We start from the raw sequence: 16,080 nt of genomic DNA on the forward strand, positions 1-16,080 counted from the left end.
GTTGTCCGCTAAGATAAATATCTCCGTTCCAACCACTGTTCAATGTTTTTGCTAAGGTATGTTTTAGGTGACATTCCTGTATAAAAAAGACATTTATTACTTTTTTTGTCTAACCATTTGAAACTTTTAGTGCATTTGTCTTTGTTATTTAGCCCTTGTACATTTACAGTACATATGTTAATACTCACACACAATGACGAGAATTGCATGACACCATTCTTGTTCCAAACATTTTAAAATCATTTTGTAGAGCTAGATTATTAGTTAATATTTCATTATGTCAAGTTATATTAAGCTTTGATATTAATAACAATTACCTTCCATGTTCTACAGGTTGTTGATACATTGTGTCCATTAAATTGATCTCAGCACTAAGTACTTGCTCATTTATTACGACGGTATTGGTAACTTTGCCCTTCCTTCAGATTGATCTCAAAACCATTTTCAAACATTTCATTATCATTAGCACTTTCCTTTCAAAATGCCATCATTTTCATTATATTGACTGAAAATAGTCTACCAATTACACATAACTTAATTAATATCTCCCTGTTTAGCTCGACTTTTAGAACAAAACAAGAGCTATTGTCATAACCAGGTAGTCGGCGTCCGCGTTTGTTTAGTTGTCTGTAAATGTCAATTTCCGCAAAGACTATCAAAGATATCCTCTTCAAAATTACAATACTTGCTCAATTTCGCCTGTTAAGTCCATACTGACAAGGCTGGTTACAATGTGACCTATTTTTATGGAATTATCTGCCCTTGTTTTGACTTAGCACATAGAAATATTGGCAAATTCTTAACAAAAAACTTAATTTTCTCAAACATTGTCTTACCTTTCAACTTGACACTCTGCACTTATATAATATGATGACATGAAACTTCTGACAAAAGCACATAACTTTATCCTTCATAGTTTACTTGTTATTACTGACTTACAATTTCTCAAACACTATCGAAGCTTTCAACTTCGAAGTCTATGAACTTGTAGAATATCAACACCTTCATCTACTGACACCATTTTGTAAGAGTTATTCCCCTTTTCCGACTTCAATTTCTCAATCATTAAAAGCTTTCAACTTGAAATTCAACACTTTTGTAGAATGATTATGTGATGACCTACTTCTATTGACATGAGGAAACTATTCCTCTTTTTGGATTTGAAACTTAGTCTGTGTCGAGCACTTGTATTCCAGCGTCCTGCACCCGTTGGCAGTGCTCTTGTCTACACTAGATACTGCTTTTCCAGAGTATAAATGAGAAGCTTGATATCCGATTAACACTTCAGTTAAAGAAACCTAGCCTTACTTATGAATCTTCCTCTTCATCTCTTGAAAATGTTTGTCTGTAAAATACAACCATAAATCTAATATTTAATTTAAAATTGTTCATACATACATTGTTGTTATGCCCCGAAGGCAGGCATATGGTTTCTGAACTGTCTGTCCGAAAAATTATACTGTTGCCATAACTTCCATACTACAGAATAATTTTTTCACTTGATATTTGTACACAACTCTTCTTTGATCAACACCTTCCCACGGACATATTTCTTGATGACCTTGGCCCTTGAACTCAAAGTCAAAGCACCCAATAACTTAACATTCACCATAACTTTGTGGTTCTTGATTGGATTAACTTTATTTTTGTCCATAACTCCCCTTTGGACAAGACTTTCCCACTGACCTATTTTATGATGACCTTGACCATTGAATGACCTTAGCTTAAAGGTCGAAGTGTTTAAAACTAGATAGACATATTAAGCACGAGTAACATATTAAACCTTCAACTTCATAATATCAGCATACATGTACACTGTATCTGGCAGCAAAATAGCGTGGATCCGTTTACATTTACTTCAGTTTAGTCACTACACTTCTTTCAAAGCACCCTAAATCTAGCACCAGGCCTTCAGCGCCTACGGCGCTTTGATTATATTCTGTTTATCCCCGTATGTTGTTTTAAACTGTGATTATCCCTCCAGCATTGAACTGCAGAGGTCGGGGGTATACTTGAACCACATTGGGCGTTTGTCCATATGCCTGAAAACACTTTTCACACCGTTAGCCTATCCGTGTAAAAGTATGAAACTTGTATGCATCGTTCTTTATAAAATGATGTTTTGCATACGTATTTTTATTATCATGCGTTAACAGTCATAATGCTTTTTTTACCAAAGAATTTCCATAACACAAATATCGCAACTTGCTACACAAAAAAATACGCCGTCGTGGGTATTCGATAAGCTTTACTAACCGAAGCCTATTCGTAAGGCTGACCGCATATAAAGCGTGGTAGTAGGCAAAAATGGTGTTATTCTTCTAAGTAATGAAGCAGGTACTGACATAGGTAAGTAAACTGGTTGATGTTAAAGTTTACTTCGTAACAGAGTGATATGTGTACCGAAACTCAAAATTACCGAAACTCCGCACGGTCGTTAATGAGGAATTAATGATTGGGGATATGTTCGGTTATCAGTCTATTTTAAGATGTATGTGTAAAGAGGCCAAGACGAAGAAATTGATGTGTTTCCGGAAACATAAGATTGCTCCGTGATCATTAATGTCGCATGGACTAATGAGCAAAGTCAACAACATAAACTCACTCCTACGCCACTCAAAAAACGAAAACAAACAAACAGGCAAACCCCCAAAACAAACAAAAAAGCTTCGCCAGCAACAAAATCAAACAAACAACAACGACACCATAACAACTACAACACAAACAATAAAAATAAACACAATACAAAAACATGGTCAAACAATAGTTTTTTTTATTTCGTTTTTAAATAACAGTTAAGTAATATCCAATGATTTTTTTGCGATATCTAAGTTTGATAACTATCAATTTCTGTCAAATTTTTATTAATCGTTCTATGTAATGGGAAAAAAATATAATATTCGTTTTGTTATAATTAATGTAATTTCCGTGGATTGTAACTGGATTTGTTTTTGATGGGATCCGATTCAGTAACATACTTTTACTTTTGCATTGTATGTGGAAACCTTTTACAAAGATAAAAATAGAAATGATGCCAGTCTGTACATGAGCCTTGCTTTAGGAGAACGGGGTTTAATGCATGTGGTTTTCCGGATATGGATCAATAAAGGAAAATTTGAAGTGCGGCGTCCAAAGTATGAGCATATTCGACAAATTATTAAAATGTCTGAAAACATGAACGTGTCTTTTGTATGACAAAATAAGTTTCAATAATGAGTCTCGTTCTAGGAAAACAGTGTTTAATGCGTGCTCGCAATATGAAAACGGTGTTTAATGCATGCTCGCTTTAGGAAAACGGAGTTTTATGCATGCTCGCTCAAGGGAAACGGAGTTTAATTCACGCTCGCTCTAGGAAAACGGTGTTTAATGCATATGCGCAAAGAGTCATCCTATATTTTCATGTGCAGTCCGCCTTATCAGGGACGACACATTTCGTCTTAACTGGATTTTCGCTAAGAAGATCTTTCTTTTAACAATGAATATAAAAAAAGCGGAAAGCGTTGTCTCTGATTAGCCTGTGCGGACTTCATTTGGCTTGACACTTTATGCACTAGCATTAAACCCTGTTTTCCAAAATCAAGGCTCTATATGTGATAGTAAGTTGGACAAGTATTGTAAGGGATTTAGGCTGGGTAAAAGGAAAGAACGAACAAACGAACACATGAACAATGTTTGCTAGAGCCATCTCAATAAGTAATGATGTGTTTTTTTCCAGAGGCCAATTTTATAAGCAACCCGCCGAGCACGTGGTATGACGGGTATATAAAATGTCGACAAAATAATCAGACCATTTTGAACTGGGGGGATGTGGAAGGATGGAACAACGGACCTGAAAATACAATTTCCCGTTTGGCTCTACGGCTTCGAAGTGCGAATCCACAACAAAAGTATACCAGGTACATTACAAGTATATGTTCGGAGTATTAAACATGGCAACTGATAACGATAATATACTTTTAGAAACGATTAAGTACGCTTAAGGTATTCACAACAAGTGACGGGGTTGAGATTAAATGTGAAATTTCGACACATATGTTTAATACCGTATAATCCGCGTATAATTCTACGATCACATTTGACCTAGATTTCTAAATTCCTTACACGAACAACACAACACGTTGCAGGAGTTAAGGCCTTTCAACTATTAACGTCCATTAGTAAAGAATTCATCAGGTGTCTGGTAATCCACAATTCACATCCCTGAGTCACAAATTCCTTAGATGACTGATTACGATTGCTCTATTATGTGTACCGAGTCTTTTTACTCAAACAGAGACGTTGCTTTACTTTGTAAAGAGTTATTTTATGAATGCATTTGTCGATGTGAAATAAATTATATTATTGTTTGTAAATGTTATCCGCCGCACCGGATTAACTTAGTCGATTAACTTTCATGTAGCTTGCATATAGTTCCAGATTTCTGAATACCACTAAATTTAGGGTCCATTTAATAATTGCATTTGAATTCAGAAACGTGCCTTTTTGGCATGAACCCCAAAATCTATTGTTTCATAATTTAGTTTCAGACAAATTCTTCAAACTTGACCAATTACAAAACACCAGAACCGCCTATGTTCGTTGCGAGGCTGGTAAGTAATATTACACATACCATTGAATAGTTAGACATAAGTCTTGCATTAAATGCCATTAAATTAAAATATATTGTATTTAAATGAACATTCCCAAGCAATTGGAAACACTATATTTCCTGTTTGATTTTTTGCTATGTACTTAACAAAGCTTGTTTCTGTATTGCTTATAATCTGTTTCGGTGTTATACGTGATAAGTGCACTGTTACAATGGCGGCGGCCTTCAGCAAAACGCTAAATTAGTGTCTCTGCAATAACTTACAATACAAATGTTTAATTCCAATGTCATTATACCGAATTAGTGTTCATTTACATTGAATTTATTATATTACATATTTATGTTTAATATTGTTTATTAATTTACCTTTATGTTCACTTACCTCATTTCGTTCAAATGGAATAATATTGGTTTTACGCGGGACAAAATGTTTTTCTCTCATTTTATAGGCTCATTATTCGATGACTATACCCTTTTCAACTTTGAGAAAGCACACATAATTTGTCAGAATCATACAAGTGGAACTAGGGAACTACTCACAGTGAATCACACCAACTTGGACAAGTTTAAAATAAGCAGGGATATTATAAATATGTCGTTTTGGACACAAGCTGTGAAAGTCGGAACATTTCTCAACTGTAAGTACATTTGTATTTTATGTTTAAAATGTAGGGTAAGTATTGGAACATTACTAACAATCATCATCATCATCATCAGCAGCAGCAGCAGCAGCATCAGCAGCATCAGCATCAGCATCAGCATCATCAATATCGATATCAATATCAATATCAATTTCATCATCGTCATCATCGTCATCATCTTCATCATCGTCGTCGTCGTCGTCGCCATCATAATTATCATTATCATTATCAACATCATCCTGACCATTATCATCATCATTGCCATCACCACCACTACCGACACCCGAACAACCATAATAACCATTACCACAACCAACAGCGACGTATATTCGTTATCCTTAGGGTATAATAATAATAATAATAATTATATAAATAGTAATATTAAAAAAAAAATAATAATCATAATAATAATAATAATCATCATCATCATCATAATCATAATAATCATAATCATATAATGCTGATAATAATTATAATGATAATCATAGTAATAACACTAATATTAGTAATAATAATAATCCAAATAAATATTTTTTATACTTCTATTATCTTGAGCATCATTATTATAAGAAGTATTATTTATATTATTTAATAATGTTGGAAGAGGTTTTTTTATTTAATATTACGAAATTTAAAGTTCTAAACGTCAACGTTAAACGTATGTTACTCATCGGTCCGCCGTCAGCCCGTTCACGTTACCCCGCCCTGCGATGGTAAACCGGCGATTTGTCAATAACGAGATTGTTTAGTTATACGATCATCCATAAAGCATAATTTTGGTGATAAATTAACCTGTACAGTACATAATGTTGAAACATCAACGATGGATTTATATTAATATATGAATACCGACTAGTGAGCAAAATAGATGTGTTTTTGTATTATATTTAAGGTTTTATGTTATAATTGTCGAAAATATGTTTTACTATGGATTTTCTTATTTTAAGTGTAAGCATATATGTTAAGAATGAAAAAAATATCATACACGTTTGAAATAAATACGATTTTCTTTAATTTTATTTAATGGGACTTGAGGCGAGCGGTTAGTTAAAAATACGACATGTTATCGTTTTACTATTTTACGATGTTTGTATATATTTGTCTATTATGTAACTTTGAGCATATTAATCAGCTTTTCATGTTGTTCTTCGTGTAAAACTCTGTTTGACAATATTGGTTAACTGTTGACGGAAAATAATGTTTCCGGGAGTTAAGTATCACATTCAATGTAATAATTTAAAAAGAAACTCTAAACGTGCGTACATAACGCGAAACATATGTAATTTGGTTTTCACACACTTTACCTATTTTTAAGATCCCTACATTAAAAATCATTGTTATTGATTTGTTGTACTTGTAATTTTTTTTTGTTCATACAGCTTACATATTGACTCATGTTCTCTTTCACTATCAAGTGCGCCTTTGAAAGATGCTAGGTCACCTATTGAGAAAATTACAAAAAGGACACAAATGTTTCAAAACCCTGACACAATATTTGATTTAATATAATTACTTGAAATATCAAAACAGAACAGAACATAATTTTATGACACACACAATTTAAAGTTTCTAGTGTTAAACAAAATAATAATACAATATACATGAATATATCGAGGGGTTATAGCCAGAACGTAATAAGTCAATTTTTTATAAATAGTGGAGAAAAATGCAAAAGAAGGTTTGACAAACTACAACTTTTATTTGAATATGAATATTAGCATAATATTATGTTACAATATTAGGTAAAAGTATTGTTATGGCATTATAAACACATCATAGAATTGCATACAATATTTAATGCTTTTGTATTCAAAATAGCACTTACTTCATTATGGCATAAAGGTAAAACATATATATTTTTTCTGTGTGCCACTGTGTTAAGTGCACTTGGTGCTACTAAGCATAAGAATAGAACTCTGCTTTTCCTATGCCTATCAGGTCTAAGTGCCCTTAAGGCAAAACAGCCCTGTGTTATGCATCTTTTTTAAGAGACTGAACAAAACATGTGCACTTAGCACAAGTTCATATTAATATTCATAATACGAGATATTATTATACAGAAGTACATCATTATTTCCTTTTGCACTCTAGATTTTAACAGGACATACACATGTACCAATACATATATTTCAATCAGAATGGACTTGTTTGTCTCCAATTTTCACAATGGAAGAAAGTCAAGATTCAGATTTTCTATTTCACATTTGAATCTTCACTTTCTTTCATTGTATCTGGTTCTAGAAGACTGCCCCTAGTTGTCTTATCAGATGGAATATCCTTGAAATACTGGTAATATTCTGAAGGAATTATTCATCAGAGCCAAGTGATAGCAGGTCTTTTTTCTTTGCTACTGTAATTGGAAGTTTGGCATCATACAAGGGTTTTAAGTCACATTTTATAGAAGGTCCTTTCTTTGAGGATTTAAGTAGCACACACTGAAAACTGGTGTCATCGAAACTGCTCTGAAAAACACACGCCCCGGATCACTTTTTTGCAGTTTTATCCATGTTATTTTTGTCCATAAAACGTTTTGTCCACTTACATTTACAACGTTTAACGGTAGTACATATTTGGCTACATAATTGATATCATAAAAGTCATAGTATTTCATCGGCACTATACCATACGGATTTCTTTTTCGTGCAACCTTCACAATTGTTTCTCAATGGCTTGGTACATATACCGATGTACGTTTCTTTGCTCGTTCTATCGAAGCATGTACACTAACACAACTCCATCTGGGTATGTCCACTTTCTAAATACTTTTGTTCAATAGTGTCTCTATGTTTTTCAATTCTCTTAAGCATGCATCAATGCAACAGTAACAATCCTATTTCGATTTTGACCACAACAACAGTCAGAAAAAAAACAGACATTCTCTACTGTGATAGGAAGAGATTTCATGTAAGTCAAAAGACAAGTTCCCTCTTCAAAAGAGCCCCGTTTTCCTTCAGTTTCATTCCACAAAAACATGTCGAACTTGCGATTTGTAAATAAAAAATGGAAAGATTGTAACAATTGAGCTTTCTTTTATAATAAACTTTACTCACAAGAGAACATGGAATCGGTAAAACAGCCTCTAGATCAAATGTTGAAACATGGTATGACTTGCCTTGTTTTGCACGAGACTTTTCCCCCTTTATTTATCTATAGCTCGGTTTTTTCTTTTGATATGGTATTCAAAAGCAATTCGGTGATTAGCTCGCCTGCTATCGCCTTATTCCTATACACAGCGCACGTCTGAAACTTGTCCTTCTTGTTTATATGGAATGAATAGTTAAACTCCTCACAGAAAATTGTACGATACATTAAACTTGATATGTATTGCCTGCCCGTTTCTTTACAGTTTTCTTTGTATAATTAATACAATTTACGAATATTTAAATCAGATCGTAGAAAACACCTTTTAGTGTCTTGGCGAGCGTAATGTACTTCTACAGTAGGAAATGATTCTATATGATAACGAAAATCTTCTATGGTTGCATCTGGGGTTTTGCTATGGGGAGTGTGCTTTTCACGCCTGTCAAAGGAAGCAAATGTTCCTGAAGATAGTGATTTCAGTGCTGTATCTATAATTTTTGCCACCAATAGCTAACTTCTTCTGGAAGAAAGCTTTTCAAACACATTTCGTATCTAAGTGATATACTCTGGAAATAGCTCTGCGCTTTGATGAGTGTGTCCTTACACGACTCGGCACATCCCCCGTTAATGGCAATTGTAAAATATTGAAAACAATCCCTGAATGATGTGAATATGAATGAGGTTGGATTAACATATATCCCGATCAGACTATAATATTTAATACATTGTATACCCATTGTCCGGTATAAAAAATAGCAACAAAGGTTTTAACTCAAATTCCTCATGCATAATACTAGTATGGTTACTTTGTTTAAAATTATTATAATGTGTGTATTATAAACTGGTAGGAGGGAAACTTATGTTGTTCTCCATTTCATGTGCGTGAATTACATTTTGAACTTGAGTAATATACCTCCTTGTTATACCATTCGACCCTAACATATTGACTGATTCTATTTATAAATGTAGCATTATTTGTGTTAAATTATATTTGTATGTTTCTTATTGGCTTTTGTGGTCATGTCCTTCATTTAAATATAATTAAAAAATGTGGTAACAGTGATACATGCGTAGTGAAGTATAACACCCTGATGTGCGTGATGCTATTCGAGACTTAAGGTAGACGTAACTATTACTCTAAGAGAGATTGGCAGGATGTCACATGCTGAGAAACATGCTGATAATCATTCATTGCTTAAACAAGTGATCTACGTAAATTGATGCGGGGTGTTACAAAAAAAAAATTATAATCATAGATTATTTTCTAAGTTCATGTGGTCCTTCCGGAACAGTGCCTGCATTATGTGGAGACCCATAGTGTGTCCCAACACTCCTACATAATTTAATTACTAGACTCATGAAAGTTGAAACGAATTTTAAATTAAAGCTTCAGTTTCCAGCTACATATGTATTTAGGTTTTACTGAAAATTATTCAATTTTGGTGTGGTCTTATGCTTTAGGCGGGGGGGGGGGGGGTGAAAACCGGATTGCCCAGAGGAAACCCACCTGTCCGTTATAGTGACCACCTACCAAACTCACGTGCCCTGGGAATGGGGATTGAATCCCGGTTGCAGAAGTGAGAAGTGCATGTACCAACCACTGCGCTAACCGTAACCGGACAGCCTTGTAGATAATGAATTAACATCAACCTAATTGAGATTTTTAAAATCAGGTCAATGCCTTTGCTGCATAATATAACTAAATCTGGTCAACGTGTTTGCTGCATAAAACAATTAAACCAGGTCAATGTGTTCGTTGCACAATAAAACTAAGTCAGGTCAATGTGTTTGCTGCATTATACAACTAAACCAGGTCAATGCGTTCGCTGCGTAACACAACTAAATCACGTCAATGTGTTCGCTGCATAAAACAACTAAATCACATGAATATGATTTCTGCATAATACAACCAAATCAGGTCAATAAGTTCACTACATAATACAAATAAATCAGGTCAATATGTTTGCTGCATAATACAACAATCAGGTAAATATGTTCACTGCATAATGCAACTAAATCAGGTAAATGTGTTATCCGCATAATACAACTAAATCGTGTCAAATTGTGTTTGCTGCCTAATGCAACAATGAGGTCAATGTGTTCACTACATAATATAATCAGATCAATGTGTTCGCTGCATTATGCAACAAACAGGTCAATGTTTTCACTGCATTACGCAACAAACAGATCAATGTGTTCGCTGCATATTGCAACAAACAGGACAATGTGTTCGCTGCATAATACAACGAAATTAGGTCAATGTTTTTGCTGCATAATACAACTAAATCAGGTTAATGTGTTCAATGCATAAAACAACTAAATCAGTTTAATGTGTTTGGTGCATAATACAACAATCAGATACAATTGTGTTCGCTGCATAATGCAACGTTCATGTCTATGTGTTTGTTGCATAATGTAACAATCAGGTCAATGTGTTTGCTGAATAATGAAACAAACAGGTGAATATGTTCACTGCATAATACAACAATCAGGCCGATGTGTTCACTGCATAATGCAACAAACAGGTCAATGTGTTCACTGCATAATGCATCAAACAGGCCAATGTTTTCACTGCATAATACAGCAATGTGTTGTTTTTCATTAAACAACTCAATCACTTGAATGTGAATGCTGCATAATTAAACACTCAATTCAATGTGTTTGAAACAAGATGCAACTAAATCAGGTCAATGTATTCGCTGCATAATACTTCTAAAGGTCAATGTGGCCATTGCATAACACAACTAAATCAGGTGAATGTGTTTGCTTCATATTGCAACACTCAGGTCAATGCGTTGGCTGCAAAATGCAAAATGCAACGAAATCAGGTCAATATGTTTGCTGCATAATACAAAAATCAGATGAATGTGTTCGCTGCGTAATGCAATCAGGTTAATGTGTTGGCTGCATAATACACAAATCAGGTCAATGTGTTATCTGTATAATGCAACACTGAGGTAAATGTGTTCCCTGCTTTATACAACAATCAGGTCAGTGTGTTCTCTGCATAATACAACTAAATCATGGCCATTCATACCTTGACAAAGAAATTAGTTTTTACAACGATGTATGCATTTGATTTTTCGTTCATTTGCTCTTCTTATTCATATCCGAGTTTTGCAAATTGCAGCGTTTTATCTTCCTCTGATATATTGTTTAAATGCTAGAAGTTAACAGTGCAAGGCATAGACCTAATTTTTGTAAAATAATACATGTCATTTACCCACAATCTATTTCATTACATTTCTTTTTGATTTATTGATTTTTAATAACAAAACAAATGCATCTGGAGCAGTTAGGCAAAACTTCCGTTGTATACAAATATAAACAATCAATAGGACACATCCTTAAGGGTATGGCGATTTAAAAACGTGCTATGTTGCAGATAATATTATAACATGTATATTGCCTTTCTAAGTTTTGCTTGTCAGCATGATCGTGGCAGTCCAACTAGTGTTTTCCGGTCAAAATTAGCAAGGTTTGTATGCATCCGGAGCGAAATATACATAGGACAATTTGTTAGTGACTATCTGATATATCTGTTAAGTTGTTAACTCTTATCGTGTTTAATTTGGTTGTTATTGTATCTATGAACTATGATGTTCATAATAGCAATACTTAACTATCGGTCCTTCACAGTCAACATTTAAGTATGCCCTTTCGTTTACCAGATCTGCTTGCCGCTCTTCACAAGTTGTTATTTCCGTTGATCTTGATTGTGACACCAAATTGTATGTGGTACTTACAGTAATATATTAAAAAGTAGACCCAATCCGAAAATATTGTGTATGCTCCGGCATTGACTTACTGAGAGGTATATAATGATTGACTCATCCTTCCATCTCTACATGGTTAACACAAAATGGCACATTCCATAGAATATCAATTATGTTTCCTACAAAGCTTTCATACTTGCATGAATGTTGTCCTTGAACACTATCAACACACCCACTCTAACCTTACCTCATGTTGCTGTTTTACGCTGACCTACATTTGGCTCAGACTAGTGCAGAGTCCAATCTCTTGTTTAACCCTTTTTAACTTAGATACATATTTATACACATTTTAAGTCTCTTACAAAATACTATTAAATTAAATTCCTATTTAACAAGATGCAAGTTGTAAAGGCCTCATTTTCAACCCTTAGATAATGATTAGCAGCGAACAGCATAAAAACCTGAACAGTCTGCGAGTTACTCGCAGGGTTAGAGTTAGAACGGTATTTTAGAACTTTTCTTTTTTCGTCAATCTGGTTGACTGTCCGTTTAAGGCTAGTGACTAATTACTGACTTTACAATACTGATCTATACATCGTATCTTAAAATCTGTTTCTTGTGCAAAGTATGCTGTCTCATTATGTGTTTTTAAAATTCCGTTTTAGACAGAATTTCACAACCAACACCCTACCAGCTCACATGGAAATATGTATAATAGGTGCCAAATATACATAATTATGTATCTTTATCAAGACATGGCAGTGGGGAAAGATTCGTGCTTAATATCATTCAACATATATTTCTATGAAGTCAGTCAAGAACCACTAATTCAGAAAACGGATGAAATTTTTATAAATTGCTATTTCCAGCCATCCACTATTTAAGTACTCACAGTCAACAAGGGTGTGTGTTGACCTTCTCGTTTTACTGTAGCTGTCTTATCCAGAGGTTTTGATCTAGATTCCTTTCCATACTTGTATGCAGCGAGAAAATTGATGGCAGATATAATTGCACACATGTTCATGTTTTTGTATGTTCATGCTATTTGCATCTTCCTCCCATGTCGACATTAGTAGATTTCACGCAAACAATCTGCCTTCCATGTAAACTTAAGTAGATTTTACGCAATCAATTGAAGGCCACAATTTACTGTACATGAAATATTGATGCTAGACATTGTTTAATCTATAAAAAACATTTTAGTTGGCAATTTTGTTATGCTCTCTTCCAAAAACACTTTTAATTATTTAACATTCAGACTGGAGGAGGATGAATGGTAGATTGTTCTCAAGTAGTTCAATACAGAGTCATGAATGCATACTTCAACCACTAGTTAATAACTAGAAGTGTTCTCCTCAACTAGGAAAATGTTATTCATAATGAGAAATGTTTAATTGAAACTTAAAGTGATTTTTGAAAGACTTAACAATACCATCATTGTGATTATATACTTGGAAAACGTATTTTGAGTATGAAAACCCACCGATGGTTAAAGAGGTTTGTTTTTAGAACATTCAGTTCGTACACTTATTATACAATTTTAAGCAAGCTCCACAAGATACTTTGCAAATTATTTGTATGACTGACATATATAGTTTAATCATATAGAATACATACATGTGCTATGTTATCTCCTAGATCATCTATGGCAGTATAGAACTTGCATATTTCTGTATATAATTTTTTTATCCTTTGTTTTCAATGGTTTTTATACCTCAATATAAGCAATAATTTCCTTTGGACTTATTAAAATGGCATCAGCAAACATTTTGGTTCAAATTGCAGTATAAAGTGGATTTAACAAGTGTACAATGTCAATGCAATTTACAGAATCATTTTTAACTTTGCTTTAATTAATTATCATTCTTCAACCACCCTTACCTATTTAATGTAGACAGAGTTTGAAATTAAAGGTTATTTTGCGACAAATCATGTGGTTATACTGCAATACATTATGGAATTATTCTGCTATCAAAACCTGTAAATGATGTAGGTTTTTTTTCCTTCTTTGCGTGTGGCCTGGGTAAGCCATCTCACAGTTTTGATGCAAGCATTTCACAAATCTAATATATCCACACTATTTTACAAAACCAGCCTTTGTAAGTTGTTTGACATTTAACAGACATTTTATATTCAAAATTAAATTCATCCGTCTGTCTACCACAAACTTTTTAGAGCTATATCTCAGAAACTATTTAAGTTTTTTAACATGAAACTTCATAGGTATATATATATAAATGAGGAGAAGGGGGATATCAATTCAACGAATTTGCGTGTTGTTAAGGAATTACAAGTATGAAACTGGTGAAACCAGTGTTGAAACGTTAGTTCCGCTAAAAAACCACACCAGTGCATTGGACCGTCAGTAAATTGTATAGTAAAACTTGAGATCCCTTGTTTAAAAAGTCAGCATGGGGATCCAGATTTGTTTGAATTAGGAGTCACTTTAAAGATATCAAAGTAAGATGTAAGCATGCACTTTTACAACGGAAATACCTTGAATCAGAAAGATCATGTGACGAAAGTAAAAACACTTGAGTAATGTAGTACTGGCAGAGAGCGAGGCAAGGGCAGCAATTTTGAGTAGATTTTCGTATTCTTATCCGTTTATATGTGTATATTTTCTTTAAAGCTTGAATAATTTCTTTTCAAATAGATTAAATTGCATTTTCATGAAATGCATTTTAATGTCAAATATTGTTAATATGTATGATTTATAGGGAATCATATGCGCATGTGACATGGCACCATTGTTATTGACAAAGATTTTAAACTTGGAAAAAATATAAGGCTTTCATTTCTTACACGAGAACTAAAATTCAATGTATAACTTATGTGTCTAGCCACACAACAAAACTCACATAGACAAACATTTTAATGTTTGTCAAAAGTATTGACTATGGATCATTGAAGATACAGTTAAACCTGTCAGAATTTAGTTGCTCATATGATGAATGATTTCATTTTTCGAAAATATTTTACTATACCTATGCATAAAAATCATCATTTTACAATTTCTACAAGTAGTTGAATATTGTTTGTAAAATTTTGAGGAGTTTGTGACTAAATTTCTCACAATTTTATTATTTGTTGGATTTTATTTCCAAATAAATTGAGCGTTTTACGTTTACTTCATAAAAAAGGAAAGAGAGCCCTATGTTGTCATGGTAATTCAAGAATTCACAGATGTTCAGTTCAGTAAAATGTGTGTCCATAAATATGTGATATAGGAGACGTTTGACAAACATATTTCTGCATAAGGCCCAGTGAAACCACATTTGAGTAGTAAAATGTTCATACATAAGTTACCAAACTTGTTTACTTGGTATGCATTTTGCATGATAAGCTTAATATTTTTATTGAATGTAATTTCCTCAAATAATCTTAATGAACCTGACAAAAGTTTTTATTATTTAAGTGTGTTGTCGTCATGAAAACAAATGAATGTATTGTTTGTGGAAAAAGGGCATATTATGTATAAACAATCATGTTTGATTTAAAATTATATATAGCTTACGTTGTTTGTTAAGGTAATAACCAACGGTTTGCTATTCTGATGCTTGTATTTAATTCCTATTCATTGGAACTCCAAACCGTTGGTGATTACCTCACGAAGAAAATTATTAATTCGCTTCTAATTAACTCATGTCCATTTTTTCTGGGTAAATCAACATTTAAATGATCTAGAAGATGAACTTTTCTTAAAAGGTGCTGAATGTGTTGATATTGGTACTCTTAAGATTTTTCTGTTAATGTATGCAGATGACATTGTGATTTTCGTAAATTCAGCAGAAGAACTGCATTTTTTTTAAGATTGTTTATCGACATATTGTAACAAAAGAAAATTAACTGTTAATAGGGATAAAACCAAAGTACTTATATTTATAAAAGGTGGTAGACTTCCAAATAATCTGAACTTTTATTATGATGGAAACCACATAGAAATTGTGAATAAGTATTCTTATCTCGTTATAATATTTACATCAGGAGGTTTATTCACGGAATCACATGGAACATTGTCCGGGCAGGCTCTTAAAGCGATATTTAAACTCAG

General features: G+C 33.4%; 1 protein-coding gene across 3 annotated transcripts in view; it reads left to right on the forward strand.

The window, feature by feature from the left end:
- LOC127859921 (uncharacterized) overlaps positions 1-16,080 on the forward strand; it is a 40,348-nt gene that overhangs the window by 13,330 nt on the left and 10,938 nt on the right. For 2 of the 3 annotated variants that reach the window (XM_052397523.1, XM_052397521.1), the window contains exons 2-4: positions 3,716-3,896; positions 4,521-4,589; positions 5,038-5,226. In XM_052397523.1, the coding sequence (XP_052253483.1) occupies positions 3,806-3,896; positions 4,521-4,589; positions 5,038-5,226 (349 nt within the window). In that variant the 5' untranslated portion in view covers positions 3,716-3,805. The remainder of the gene's footprint in view (positions 1-3,715; positions 3,897-4,520; positions 4,590-5,037; positions 5,227-16,080) is intronic. The other variant, XM_052397522.1, reaches the window with a different exon arrangement.

The sequence above is a fragment of the Dreissena polymorpha genome, chromosome 15 (genome assembly GCF_020536995.1).
Source record: "Dreissena polymorpha isolate Duluth1 chromosome 15, UMN_Dpol_1.0, whole genome shotgun sequence".
Lineage (NCBI taxonomy): Eukaryota > Metazoa > Mollusca > Bivalvia > Myida > Dreissenidae > Dreissena > Dreissena polymorpha.